We start from the raw sequence: 15,510 nt of genomic DNA on the forward strand, positions 1-15,510 counted from the left end.
AACTTTATGTTTTTGATACGTAAAAAGTCATAATTACATCAAAGATATTATGTCTTTTGTCATACTTTTCACCCATGGGGTCGCCATGTTTTCACCTGCGCAATGCATGATGGGTTTGATGACACCATTTAGTCCTTCCATACTAGAACGTACATACTAAAAAACATACTAGAACGTACTTGGCGCCGACAGGAAATTTTCATGTGCCCTTATACATGAGATATCTGTTGAGCCAAACAAACAAGATCAGTTTGTGATTTACTGTTATTAGCTGGAGCTAACGTGACTATCCTGAGCTAATATGACTAGGCTGTTAGTCATGACTTGGTTCTCGTAGTTTTATGACTGTATTCTTGTATTTGAAAATAAAAATCTCTTAGCCTGGCCATAAAACTCCGTCATACTTGCTTTACTGATCTCTGCTGCTGTTTCTCTTTTCATTGTGAAACTTCTCCATCTTTCCTGTGACAGTAGATATATTTCAAAACATCCGCGCTTGTATTCTTCACTTCGTTTTTTTTCTCTTCTCCGTTTACAACATTGCTGTGTAGCTACTGGCTTGGACAGGCAACCTGTTGATTAGTTTGAACACTGCTGCCACCTAGTGACCGGAGGCTTGTTTATCAGTTAATCAAGAATGCGACAATTTTAAAGTCCTGCTTCTTGCGACCCATCTCCGTCCCAACACTTCGCCACGAAACACTATTTGAGAAGTACTGCCGTAACCAGTGGTGGAGAAAGTACTCAAAAAATGTACTTAAGTAAAAGTACAAATACACAGACAAAAATGATGTACTTAAGTAAAAGTACAGCTTTTAAAAATACTTAAGTGTTAAAAGTAATAGTACTTGCATTACCTAATCGCTAATACAATATCATTAAGTGACCAATCGAATGTAATATTAATATATCAGTAATGTGCCATTTTAATGAACAATGCCAAAGATAAAGCATGTTTTTATTGTGTTTACTCTTTACACCATGGTTCAGATTTAGATATGTGATTCTATGCATTATAATTTCAGGGATGGAAACATTGTGTCTCATGTCCTTAACATAGCATGAACTTCACTTGTTTTGCCACTAGTGGCATTTATTTTGAAAGAAATCCAACTGAAAGGGATGGCAGGGGAGGACATGGAACCAAGGAGCCACGTAGCAAAGTTGTAGTCTAGATCACTGAACCCGAGACCAAGTCAAGACCAAGACCAGCACCCCGCGCTACATGACACAAAAAAATTGAGTGCACCTATCAAAATTGCTTCTCAAAATGATTTGAAAGATCCACATTCCCATAAAAACACCTAGATATTAAATACTTGGAGCTGAAATAAATTTAACCAGTATCAATTCAAACTCTTCTTCATTCTGCTTTGCTTTCATCTCTGTGCTACAATCCAAGAAGGTCTCCTACCTTCCCTAAAAAAAATAACGCCCTGGGCGGTTGCCCATATTGCCAATGTCAGAAACCACAACTGTCTGCACCATTAAACTTAGCAATTAACGGTAAACAATGCTCAACTATGAACACATCCAAGACGCAACAAGCAAGAATTAACCAAGCAGAAGGAGCACCGTGACTGTTCTCACCCTCCCTCCCACTGCAATGTCTGCCATGACAGGAGACGAAAACAATCAGAGGAATGATCATGCTCTGCGTTCTTACGTTCTTGTTTTATTTATTTGCCAATTAGATAAATGTATTTTTTTTAATGAAATAAAATAACAGCTACTGCAGTGTATGCAGAGCATTACGAGAACAAAGAACGACTTTCAGTGAGGCTTCAGTCCTATAGGACTTAGTAAAGATCCGTCAAAAAGAATTGGATCATTCGTGAATGTCATATCACTATATACAGTATATGTATCACAAGACTTTGGTCAAAGCTCTGTCCCATATATGCGACATGTCAGTCAACACCTCCGCACAATATTTCAGCGCATGAGTGAAGATGCAACATGTGTCCCTGTACAGCTATAGCTTTGCTAACATCACGTCCACAGAGCATATCTTTTTAAGCTTCCTTTCCAAGTGATGCTGAAAGTTGGACGAAGTTCCCACCGTCTGTGAAAGCGCAGCGCTGCTGATTTTACATGTCGCCATATCTTATGATTTATGCAGCGCTATTATATTACTGACGATTAGATAGACATCTTCTCCCGCTCAGAGGAAACCACTGCGCATGTCTTGGAGCTCCGCATGCACTTAAAGGCAGAGGAAATGGATGACAACAGACACGCAAGTCACGTTATTGCTTGGATTTTACGGCTCCACCTTAAGTCCGTGAACTTCGCATTTTAACGAGAAAACAAAGCACAATGCGACTTGGATGCAACGAGTAACGCGACAGTTTTGTAGAAATGTAGTGAAGTAGAAAGTACAGATACTTACTGTAAAATGTAGTGGAGTAAAAGTAGAAAGTACCTATTATTAAATTTACTCAAGTACAGTTACATAAAAATTGTACTTAAGTACTTCATTACTTCCCACCACTGGCCGTAACCTTAGTCAAAACTAACAAGAAATACATACATAATGTGTCTGAATATATTCTATTAAGTAATTGAGTAATTTAGTATCCCATTTCACAGCAAATACATAAAAACTAAGAGAATCAATAACTACACACTAGCAATGAAAATAATGTTTAATGGGAATCGATAAAAGTTTCTTTCTAATAAAGACATTTGACTTTTTTTTCTTTGGTATTGCTGATGAACAAGTGGGACATACAGAAAAGTTGTGGGTCCTTCCACTGTTGTTTGGAAGGACCCAAAACTAGATGGGCACCTGGATCCCTTCTGACCATAGGGACAAGGGTAAGAAAATGGATGGATGTATTCTTCTTATAAAGAGCAGTAATAAAAGAAAATCACTTACAGTAATCAAATATAAGTCTAGGACAGTGGCATCTAACATAGAACAACTATCCATCCATCCATTTTCTAACACTTTTGTCCCAAGTGGGCTCGGGAGGTGCTGGTGCCCATCTCCAGCTAAAGTTCTGGGCGAGAGGCTGGGTTAGAACAACTAGAATATGAACAAAAAATAAAGTAGATTCAGCTGATGCTCTGTAAAACACTGCATAATTCATGTTTCATTGTGTGAAGTGTCAAAGAAAAAATCCAATATATGACTATTGATATAAAGGCTCTTATCCTTCTTGCTTCCCTCATTCCATGTGATTATGTTAAAACTTTTATCTGTGTTAGATTGGAAGCAGCTGTTAGTTTTGTTCAGCTTTATTTAATTTAAACATGAGCAGTGAAAGAGATCAGTGGGACTAGAAACATAGAGATTATATTGTGGTTTTATTTTCTTAACTATGTTTAATCTGAAAAAATACAGCAAAAATCGCATTTTCTCCAACAATTACAGTGATAAAATACAGCATTAACATCAGTGTAGGCCTGACACAGTTGGCACCTTTCTATCTCCGGCTCACAACTTTGAAATACTGTCAAATTTTCCTTTGTCTCTTAGAATCTCCTAAATGTACTTAATTTATAGTGAATCTGATAAAAGAAACAAACCCATCAGTAGAAAAATAACTTTTTTAAAGCCTATATCAGTTAAATACTGTAGAATAAAGTGATAAAGGCTGTGGCACTTTAGAGTGTCGAGGGCCACAGAAACAGCAATGGATGATCAGATGTGGCATAAAGTGAGACTTCACATGTTAAATGATTTATGTAACAGATACAACATAGCAAATACAAGATTAAAATGTTAATTTGCAAAAGTTAAAGGAACTTTGTTTGAATATTCAAAGGCGATAACGTCCAACATCTTAAAGCAGGGAAAGGTATTTTATGCGCAACCAATTTCCTTTGTCCCCAACTCAACCCAACCAGAAAACATTTTATTAATTTACAACAACAAAAAAAACTGAATTTATGTTTTTCAGACAACCAATTCAAAAGATCAAAATAATAAATCTCTCTTGTTGTTCAGATTTCAGTCAGCAGTGTGTTCACAGCAGCTTGGCCTCACGTGAGCCAGACTGCAGTATCTGTAGAGTAACAATGACTTTAACAGCTTTTCTGAACCAGGGGTAGAACAGGGCGTAGATCAGAGGGTTTAAACAAGAGTTAAAATAGGACAAGAAATACAAAAAAAACGAATAAGAGTTATTAGTTAAACTAATCCCAACTAAAGAGTAACAGTAATATGGACAGTAACACATTAAATATACAACAACTAGAACCCCAAGAGTCCTGGCTGCTTTTAACTCTGATTTCTTTGTTCCTGATGTCACTGAATGAAACGAGACGACTGTAATGTGAGAGCGCATGGCACGAGCCTGAGACACGGCCACCACAAATACTCTCAAATACATGTAACACGAGGGAAAGAACCCGGATTGTGACTGAGGACGTGGCTCTAAAGCCAACTGGTAGACCACTGAAATATCAAGTGGCCTAGAGTTTCCCTATTAATAATACCCAGGTAGGTCTGGCTGAGAAAGATGAAACAGAAATAGTATACAAAATATATTTTTATTTATACATTCTCTTACAATATTAAAAGTAGACTTTATTATTCTAATTAAAAACTCAAGGCTCAACCCCAGGACAAGACTAGAAGCAATTGGAATCAAAACAAATACAAACCAAATTAGTAGAAACACAAAATAATGTTAGACAAAAGAAAAACAAATCCCACATTTCCCCAACCCAGTCCTAAGGCTGTGCCCAATAATCTAATAAAAATAAGGAGCTATAAACTATTCTGGTTCTGCACTGTTCGTGCTACAACTCCATCCCTAAAAGATGACCTATTCTTTAAGAGCATCTAACTACAAAACCCATGCACTTGGTGGGAGCACAATAGGCAACAGCAGCAATCAGTATCAAATGTCCACGATCCGAACACTCTCCAGCAACCCGATGAGCACGGCGCCAGCGCTCATCTGACCGAGAGCCAACTACAACACAACGGACCCGACAAACACACTCAGATTGGCGTGCACACCCGGTGCCTATATACACTAATGAGCCCGGCAAGGCTGCAACCGGAAGTGAAGGTGGGGAGCGTGGCCCAGATGTGTTCAAGGGCCAAAAACGGGTGGGAATTTACAACCAATGGAAGTAAACTATGTTTTCCAGTAAAACCTCCCGGTTACATCCTACCCCCCCTCTATGAATCGGTGGCCCACTGATTAAGTAAAACTATGACCAAGGTCGAAAAATGGCTGTAGCCACGCTGCTGACACCTGGAACCAGAGCAGCAGCAGCCCTTTTGTCTTCACTCATAGCTGGTCTCGGGAGACGCTGAGGATTGGAATGCTTTCCTGCGGTTTTACGAGTAGACTTCCTAGGGCCAGTTCTAGTGCCTTGAGGAATTTGCGAAGCTGATGGCACCTGAACAGGTGTTTGAGCTGGAGGTCTTTCTGATGGTTCTGGAACCACAGGCCTGGATGGATTTTCAACAGCCTCTCGGCACACCAGCCAAGACCCCGACTCCACGTCCTCCTCATCAATGTTCTCCTCAAGTACCCTCTGTGGCCAGTCATCATAGCAGATCTCTGAAGGTGACAGGGCAGGCTTTATGGAGGTACGGTGCACTTGTCTAACAAGGTGAGGCTTATCAACTGGAGCAATTGAATATACAACACCACCTGAACTCGGCGCCCGCAGTACTTGGTACACTGTAGACCCCCATGCATCCTGGATCTTTCTGCGCCCTGGGCCAACATCACGCAGATACACTCTTTGTCCAACTTGAAGTGGCTCACACTGGACTTTCTCATCATGCCTCACTTTTCTCCTGTGGGCTGCCAACTCCACTCTGCCTTTAACAACATCAATGGCCACATTTAGGCGTCTCCTGTGCTCTGCCACCCAATCACATACTTTAGCTCCTGTGGGCTCAGGAAGATGGCCAAGCAGAAAATCCACTGGCAAGTGAGGTTCTTGTCCAAACATGAGGAAGTGAGGAGATTCACCAGTTGACTGATGGGCAGTGGTGTTATAGTGGAAGACCAGCTGTGGGAGATGTTCTGGCCAATTCCGCTTTTCATCTGGAGCTAGGGAACGAAGCAGATTGAACATAGTTCGATTAAAACGTTCACATTGTCCATTTCCCTGCGGGTGGTAGGGCGTGGTGCGACTTTTCTGAACTCCGTACAACTCACATAACTGTTGCACTAGGACACCTTCAAAGTTCCTCCCCTGGTCAGAGTGGATACGGGCCGGCACTCCAAACCGGTAAAACCACTCACGAACCAGGACTTTTGCCACCGTGGTCGCTTTCTGATCACGAGTGGGGACAGCTTGGGTGAACTTTGAAAATACATCTGTCATCACCATCACAAGCTCCCTTCCATCACGGGCTGGTTCCAAAAGTGTAAAATCAATGGCCAACAGCTGATTTGGTCTTGAAGCAAGGAGGTGACCCATAGGAGCTCGAACTCTTGGCTGGGTGTTCTTAGCAAGGGTACACCTCTCACACTGTTGGCACCAATCCTTTACATCTTTATCCACTCCTGGCCAAAAACACCTCTGCTTCACTACGTCAGTCGTCCTCTCGACCCCCTGGTGGCCATGATGTTGATGAAGCTCCTGCAACACCTCTGCTTTTAGGCTCTCTGGGAGAAGAAACTGAAGAACTTCTTCTCCACCATCGGGTCTCCAGGTACACCGGTACAAAATGCCTTCCTTCTGGACAATTCGGTCCCACTGCTTCAGAAGTCCACGGGCACCCGGCCCTAGACGCTCCTTCTCAGCCCGGCTTGGCATTCTTTGCTGCTGCCAAAACTCCAGGAAGGCTGAAATGGACGGATCAGCCCCTTGAAGCAGGCACAGATCTTCTCTGCTGCGGGATGGAAGGACAGTGATTGCCAACTGCACAGCATCCTCTTGCACTCCCCCAGACATCTCACAGATTAGTTCTGGAATGGCTGTCCCTGGGAGGTGGTGCTGTAGTTGTGTACTGTTCTCACTTGTTAATTGCCTTGAGAGGGCGTCAGCATTCTTATTCACACGGCCTGGACGATATCTGACTGTATAGTCAAATGCAGAAAGTTCAGCAACCCATCGATGCTCCGTGGCACCCAATTTGGCAGTGTCCAAGTGGCTCAGTGGGTTGTTGTCAGTCCAGACGACACATCGGTGGCCCCACAGGTACTCCTTGAACTTTTCAGCCATAGCCCACTTCATGGCCAACATCTCAAGTTTCATGGAGCTATAACTTTTCTCAGCAGCATGCAAGCTGCGGCTGGCATATGCCACTGGTCGTACTCTGCCACTCTGTTCCTGAGACAACACAGCTCCTAGTCCACTGTGGCTGGCGTCAACCTCCAAAACAAAAGGCAGTGAGAAATCAGCAAAAGCAAGAGTGGGAGCACTTACAAGCTTGGCCTTGAGCTCCTGGAAGCTCCTTTCACAGTCTTCTGACCATGCTCCTTCCAATAGCTTTCCTCGTCCTCGACACATCTTCGACCCAGCATATTCTGAAACAAGACGATGGAGCGGGCCAGCCAGTTGAGAGAAACCTTCTACGAACCTCCGATAGTAATTTGCGAACCCCAGGAATGACCGCAGCTCTGAGACGTTGGTAGGGTGAGGCCAGTTTGACACTGCTGCAATCTTCCCTGGGTCCGTGGCCACGCCGTCCTCCGAGATGAGATGGCCCAGGTACTGCACCTGCTTTTTAAAGAAGTCACATTTTTCCAACTTGACCTTCAATCCCTCTTGTTTTAGGCGACTTAACACCACCTCCAGCCGTGCCAGGTGCTGATCCACACTGGAAGAGAACACAACAATATCATCCAGGTATAGCAAGAGTGACTGACCATGCTGAGGCCCAAACATCCTCTCCATTAAACGTTGAAAAGTTCCTGGTGCATTACACAACCCGAATGGCATGCGATTGAATTCAAACAGGCCAAAAGGCGTGCAAAAGGCAGTTTTGGGGCGATCATTCTCTGCAACTGGAACCTGGTTATAGCCACAAGCAAGGTCCATGGTTGTGAACCAGCGGGCGCCTGATAGAGAGTCCAATGTTTCCTCTATTCGGGGCAGTGGAAAAGCATCCTTTCTGGTCTTTTTATTAAGCTGTCTGTAGTCCACACATAGGCGAAGACTGCCATCCTTCTTTCGGACCAGGACAATTGGCGATGCATAAGGGCTACTGCTCTCTCTAATAACCTGGGTTGCCAGCAGCTGGTTAATATGAGACTTAACTGCCTCATATTCAGATGGAGGGATACGCCGATACCTCTGCCGCACAGGAACATTGTCTAACAATGGAATGCTATGCTCAATTAAATTGGTAACACCAAGGTCGCCATCAAAAGCAGAGAACACAGACTCATACTTTAGCAACAATGTTCTCACCTTATGCTGCTCTTCTCTGTCCAGCATAGAGAGATTAAGTGATGTTATCGTCTCTCCAACCGAACCAGTCTCAGCAGCATGGGACCTGACTGCAGCCACGACTTGCTCCTGTGCACAAGGAACTTCCTGCAACTCTGACGGTAAGCTGACCACTTTTACAGGAGACAAAAGACCAAGAGCACAACGGGGTCTTAGTGTGACTGTACACACCCCAACATTCACCACAGGAACATAAACAGTTCCCCGAAAAACTTGCAAGAGGGAAGGAGACACCAACAAACCCTCAGGTAAGCTAAACTTTACATCCAAAGGCTCAATTAATGCTGCCCCAGCCAGCGCCAACATAGCCGAACATGTGGCAGGCACAAACTTGGTAGTGCCTGCAGGGACTACAACAGGTCTTTTACCCCGAAGCTTTGCAACACTGGTTTGAATATGGCCTTCCTGAACCTCAATCTGCTGACATAGCTGAAAGGCAGAAAACCAGGAAGACGGTGCCCCCAGAACAGATGGGAGTTTAAACAAATCAGGGCCATACTGGTCAAATAGCTGAAGATAGTAGGCCTTTATCACATTCATCCCAATTATGCCTGGTGTTTGAGAACTGGCCTGTCCTGGAGGGTCCCTAACAACAAGGATCCCTCTTCTGGGATTACCACCCCACACACCTCAATATCAGGCTCGAGATAACCCAAGTAAGGAATATTCAAACCATTTGCAGCTCTCAACTCTAACCAATGGCATACCTTTAACTTGTCTGGAAAATGCTTTTTAAAGAAGCTTTCTGAAATTGTAGAAACCATAGAACCAGTGTCAAGAATACAGTGGACTAGAACTCCAGATAGTTTTACAGTGACTTGGGGGCATGATGCAATTAAACACTCCTTCGCCTCTTCTATTTGGGGACCCATTGAGCCTGAACAACCCCCTCCTAATGTCTGGCTCCCAACACTAGGGGGAGTTAGTTTTCCGACCGCTGATGGCTAGGGGTGGATTGATCCTGAGAGGTACCACTTGTGTGTGAAGACTTAAAACGGCCAGGAGTGGTACAATACCGGGCAATGTGGCCTGGTTGCTGACATTTGTGACAAATCACACTACTAGAACTGGGAGGCCTAGCCACAGGGGACTGCTGCATAGCTGCTAGGGATTGAGTAATCTGATCCAACTGTTCCTGTTGTTTTTGTACAATTGCAGTAAGGGTAGCAAGTTGAGAGGCAACAGAACTAGGAGAGTCAATTTGGGGAGGGGACACACTGGCACTCTGTACAGCGCAAAAAGAGGGGACAACACCATTTTTATTTTCCACCCCGCCCTCACGCTCCCACGTAATGGCCTCAGCTCTAACCTCCAGTAATGTACACCTCGGATTATCACGAGCATAACGTTTTAGCTCTCTACGCAGGTCAGAATTACTAACATTTTGAATAAATTGATCACGAAGTAAAATGTCAGCATTTGCCATAGCATGAGGAGAATTGGATTTAACTTTGTCCATCAAGCAAAACAATGAATGAGAGAATTCCTGTAAAGATTCACCATCTAATTGTCTCCGTGAAAAGAAGTCCTCCTGTAATGAGACATATGACTGTTGGCAACCATACAGTTCTTTTAAAATGGTGAAAACAGTTTCTGGATTCTCACGTTCAGCTGACGATCTATATTTAATCTCATCTCGAGCTTCACCTTCAAGATGGTCAAAAATAAAAGCAGCCCGATCTGTGGGTCCAACATGGCGGACTCGCATGCTGGTGCGAACCTCTTCTATCCACTCCTCCACCCCGACACCATGAGTTCCTCGAAAGATTGGACACTTTCGCTCCCTCGGCAGGTAGATTATGCGATCAGTTGTCCCAGTGTTCATTGGAGCTCCACTTGTACTCGGGTCAGCTTGTTCATCATCCTGTTGATTTGAATTAGCTCGTGCAGAATCCCTCTCCTGCTGCAGGCGGCTCCTTTCGGCCTCCAACTGCTGGACTCGAACTCGGAGTTCTTGAAGTTCCTCAGCCATCGCACCAGGAACGATGATCCTTGTTCACATGCGGAAATATCCGGCCAGGTCCCACGATGTGCCTACTGTTGCACTATTATGCTCCCACCGTCTAAGCGCTCCAAAAAATGAATAAATAGAGCAATAATGCTCTCTACTAAAGCACCACTACCACAGAACCAACACTATCAATATCAGAAAGAAATGTAGAAATAGGTATACTATCTGTTCCAAAAGCCAGATCCTGCCAACAACGCCAGAAAATTGTAACACGAGGGAAAGAACCCGGATTGTGACTGAGGACGTGGCTCTAAAGCCAACTGGTAGACCACTGAAATATCAAGTGGCCTAGAGTTTCCCTATTAATAATACCCAGGTAGGTCTGGCTGAGAAAGATGAAACAGAAATAGTATACAAAATATATTTTTATTTATACATTCTCTTACAATATTAAAAGTAGACTTTATTATTCTAATTAAAAACTCAAGGCTCAACCCCAGGACAAGACTAGAAGCAATTGGAATCAAAACAAATACAAACCAAATTAGTAGAAACACAAAATAATGTTAGACAAAAGAAAAACAAATCCCACATTTCCCCAACCCAGTCCTAAGGCTGTGCCCAATAATCTAATAAAAATAAGGAGCTATAAACTATTCTGGTTCTGCACTGTTCGTGATACAACTCCATCGCTAAAAGATGACTTAATCCTTGAGAGCATCCAACTACAAACAAATGCACTTTGTGTGGGAGCATAATAGGCAACAGCAGCAATCAGTATCAAATGTCCACGATCCGAACACTCTCCAGCAACTGATGAGCATGGCGCCAGCGCTCATCTGACCGAGAGCCAACTACAACACAACGGACCCGACAAACACACTCAGATTGGCGTGCACACCCGGTGCCTATATACACTAATGAGCCCGGCAAGGCTGCAACCGGAAGTGAAGGTGGGGAGCGTGGCCCAGATGTGTTCAAGGGCCAAAAACGGGTGGGAATTTACAACCAATGGAAGTAAACTATGTTTTCCAGTAAAACCTCCCGGTTACATACAGAACTATGATGGTCGTTACTGGAAGTATGAAATTAAAAATTAGGTCAAATGTTCCTGCAGCATAGCTCATGTAAAGTGTACATTCTCCAATGCAGGTATTTCTCCTGCCAGGTTGAATTATCACATCCTTTGTATAGAAAAAGCTGCAGGAAGAAGCACAGAACCAACACAGACAAACACAGCATTTGACTCTCGCCAATGTGATTTTTCTGGGGTAATGCAGAGGGTAACAAATGGCTACATATCGGTCGACTGATATGAGAACAATGTTCCAGATCGAAGCACAGATGATTGTACAGATCAAATAACAAAACAAAACACACATGATGCCTCCAAGAAACCAGCAGAATGTAAATTTATAGATTTCAAGAGGCATCAGCAGGAGACCAACAAAAAAATCTGAAACACCCAGAGAGAGGAGGAGGATGTTTGTAGGAGTGTGGAGCTGCCTGGAAGGAGATAAAATAGTAATTATGCATTTATTATAGAAAAAAATATCTGAATTTTAATTATTTCTTGTCAGATTATGTAAACACATTGCTTCATATTTCTAAAATTTAAACTGTAGGTTGATGTTTGCCTGAAGTGTGAGACTGAGATGATGATGAGGAGGTTGAGCACTACAGTGATCAGTGAGATGAAGAGCAGCACAGAGTTGAGCAGAACGGCTTCAGACCAGTGAAGTGTGGGCTTCCTGCAGGAGCTGTTGAGGAGATGTGGGAAACAGATCAGTTCTGTCTTGGATCTCCATCCTCAGACGGCTGCAGCTCTCTGGTCTGATCCTGTCCTGTAGCAGATGTTTGTTTCTGTCCTCCCTCCTCTCTGGTGCTTTAGTCTCTGGGGAATTTCTGCTTCTTCTGCCTTTTCTCTAATTATTAAATGTTTTTAACATCCATCAAATGTTTGTTTTCTTTCTGCTATTCTCACTTGGCTCTTTTTTTTTTTTTTGACTACTTTAAAAAAAAAAAAAAACAATCACAAATCTTTCACTTGTTAAATTAAACTACACAAAAATGCTGTTTTAGTCTTTAAGTCTTATTGAAGTAGGGCTGAAACAATTCCTCAAATGACTCGAGTACCTTGATTATTAAAATTCCTCAAGAAAAATTTAGCTGCCTCGAAGCTTTGTGAATTTATGTTATTATTTCAGCCGGAATATTATTTGCAATGTACAGAGCTCTGACTTCCGCCTCTGAGTTCTTAATGAAAGCTAAGTGTTAGAAGCATAACGTGCAATTTTCAAGTTCGGCTCGTGGAGATTTTATTGATTAATGACCAATAGACATCCTTAAAATGACTGGCGCAATGCCTGGAGTACGGCAGGCTTTCTCCTATGGGAGCTGCTGGTTCAGAGCTAACGACAAGAAAAGCGTTGCAGGTGTATTTATACAGGTGAGCGGATAGACTGAACACGGCTGATGGTTAGAGTGTAAGTGTAACTTTACGGATGAACCACACAATACATTTCAGATCATTTCGATCTCAACAAACGAGTGGCAGAAATCATCGTGTCAGTACATGGCTGGTAGATGAGTTTCCGGGTGTGACGAACAATTTTTACCCTTTTTTTCTGTCTTGGTCACACAAGATCTGCTCTAATTCCAAAACTACAACACCTAGACTCTTCAAACCTGGACTGGATTATTCTGCTCTAATAGCAGAATATTTAAAACCATGTTTGTGATTTGTGAGACCTTTTTCTGATTTGTGAAACTTCAAAAAAGGGCAATTTTTGTAAATCAATCCTGTGAAACATAATTAAATATTGAAAAAATATATATACATTAGCCACTGTGTTGCTTTTCTCCGCCTAAATATCCTGGGTGAGGAAAGTGGAGACACCTTTCAAAGATACATTAAAATGCTGCCCTCAGTGTGTGGCTTTACAAAGCTACAAAAGTTCTGGGTTCGATTTCCAGCCTGGGATCTTTCTGCATGGAGCTTGCATGTTCTCCCTGTGCATGGTGGGTTCTCTTCAGGTAGTCCGGCTTCCTTCCACAGTCCAAAAACATGACTGTCAGGTCAATTGGTTTCTCTAAATTGTCTCTAGGTCCGAGTGTGTGTGCATGGTTGTTTTTCCTGTCTTTCTCTGTGTTGTCCTGCGACAGACTGGCGACCTTTTCCAGGGTGATCTCGCCTCTCACCCAAAACGGAGATAGGCACCTGGACCCCTCCTAACTATAGGGACAAGGGTGTAAGAAAATGGATGGATGGATTCTTCTTATAAAGAGCAGTAATAAAAGAAAATCACTTATAGTAATCAATAAATTTAAGTCATCTCCCATAGAACAACTTAAAATAAGTAATAAAAAAGTAGATTCAGCTGATGCTCTGTAAAACACTGCATAATTCATGTTTCATTGTGTGAAGTGTCAAAGAAAAAATCCAATATATGACTATTGATATAAAGGCTCTTATCCTTCTTGTTTCCCTCATTCCATGTGATTATGTTAAAACTTTTATCTGCATTAGATTGGAAGCAGCTGTTAGTTTTGTTCAGCTTTATTTAATTTAAACATGAGCAGTGAAAGAGATCAGTGGGACTAGAAACATAGAGATTATATTGTGGTTTTATTTTCTTAACTATGTTTAATCTGAAAAAATACATCAAAAATCGCATTTTCTCCAACAATTACAGAGTGATAAAATACAGCATTAACATCAGTGTAGGCCTGACACAGTTGGCACCTTTCTATCTCCGGATCACAACTTTGAAATTCTGTCAAACAAGTCTGATAAGAGAAACAAACCCATCAGCAGGAAAATAACATTTGTAAAGCCTCTATCAGTTAAATGCTGTAGAATATGGTGATGATGGAACCACTGTAACGTCACATCGACCTCAAAGAACAGGCAGCTCCTTCCAAAGCTCCTTCTCCACAGACGGGGCTTTAACTGGGTCTTCCTCCTTCAGCACTGTTCTGAACTGAACCAGACATTATGCAGCCAGAGCAGACTGTTTAATGTCAAAATGAAAATCAAGATCATAAAAGGGCCATTTGTGGAAAAACGTATTAATGAAACTACCCATTAAACTCTTAAAATATTATAGCTTCAGTAATTTGTAAAATTAAATATTTAACATCTCAAACTGATGTAATTTGGCACTGTGCAAATAAAAACTGATTTGACTTGACTGATAAAATCATATATATGTAACTGCTAAAGTTTTATTTCTGTGGCCCTCTAAAGCAGTGTTTTTCAACCTTTTGTGAGTGAAGGTACATTGTTTTAGTTGAAAAAATCTCGAGGCACACCACCAACCAGATGTAAACAAAGATACTCTGTAGCCGCCTATATTACATATAGTCATTCTTATCAAAGTGTCTTGAATAGGAATCAAATAAATACATTTATTTTTATCATATTTTACATTTCTTATTTCAAATTGCACTTAACATGTCCACCTGAACAGTGCCACAACACTCTGGTGTTAAATTTAAAGAAGTTGTAGAAAACCTCAAAGTGTTTTACAAACTAATCCACAATCATTCTTAAAGCCGGAATACAGAAAATAATTCTTATTCTGAAAGAAGCAATAATATTTGGGAAACATTTCACTTCATATTCACTGTTACAATATGAAGAGTTGCATGTTTGGATGAAAACAGCTGATTTCCTGGCAGAAATGGAAGAAAGACAAAGCTCTTCCTCAACAGCTCTCAGTCTCTCTCTGTTTTTAGTTTTTATAGTAACCAGGCTTGAGAAGCTCACTTCACACAGATATGTTGTGGGAAATGGACCCATGTTCTTTCTAACTACTGCTGAGCTTCACTGTCTTTTCCATCACTGTCTTCACAGTCTTGCTAGATACGATGCTCTCACCGCTACCTGTAACGTTCATGCATCACCAATTCTCTTGTTTTAATGTAAAATGCTCTGTATCTACTGCCATCTAGTGGTAAGAAAATGACACGATTACGCCGCTAGTCACTACTACAGCAGACACTCGAAGATGGCATTGTTTGCAGATAATTCATTTTCAAAAAATCTTTTAAGACAAATTACCGTATTTTCCAGACTATAGAGCGCACCATACTATAAGCTGTACCTTCAAATAAGAAATAAAAAACAAACAAACTGGAAACGTACGTGTGTAAGCCGCACTGGGCTACAGGCCGCT

The 15,510-nt window shown here is 42.0% G+C and overlaps 2 protein-coding genes across 2 annotated transcripts in view; both read right to left on the bottom strand.

The window, feature by feature from the left end:
• LOC108166978 (trace amine-associated receptor 3-like) overlaps nt 1–15,510 on the bottom strand; it is a 123,213-nt gene that overhangs the window by 71,429 nt on the left and 36,274 nt on the right. The window lies entirely within an intron of this gene.
• On the bottom strand, nt 1,962–12,894 carry LOC145554316 (trace amine-associated receptor 13c-like). Its single transcript, XM_081613874.1, has 4 exons — nt 12,879–12,894; nt 11,968–12,121; nt 11,372–11,836; nt 1,962–4,329 (listed from the first exon to the last, which is right to left on the bottom strand). Exons 1-4 carry the CDS (start codon nt 12,892–12,894, stop codon nt 3,975–3,977), a joined length of 990 nt encoding a protein of 329 aa, XP_081470000.1. The 3' UTR covers nt 1,962–3,974.

Source organism: Poecilia reticulata, chromosome 2 (genome assembly GCF_904066995.2).
Source record: "Poecilia reticulata chromosome 2, P_reticulata-male-v2, whole genome shotgun sequence".
Classification (NCBI taxonomy): domain Eukaryota; kingdom Metazoa; phylum Chordata; class Actinopteri; order Cyprinodontiformes; family Poeciliidae; genus Poecilia; species Poecilia reticulata.

Bases quoted from the DNA above. Each gene is read 5' to 3' on its own strand.
- LOC145554316 (XM_081613874.1), bottom strand. The intron at 11,837-11,967 runs GCAAACATCAAC...ATCTCCTTCCAG, and splicing joins ATCTCAGTCTCACACTTCAG to GCAGCTCCACACTCCTACAA. The intron at 4,330-11,371 runs GTTTTACTGGAA...CATGTATTTGAG, and splicing joins GTTCTGTATGTAACCGGGAG to AGTATTTGTGGTGGCCGTGT.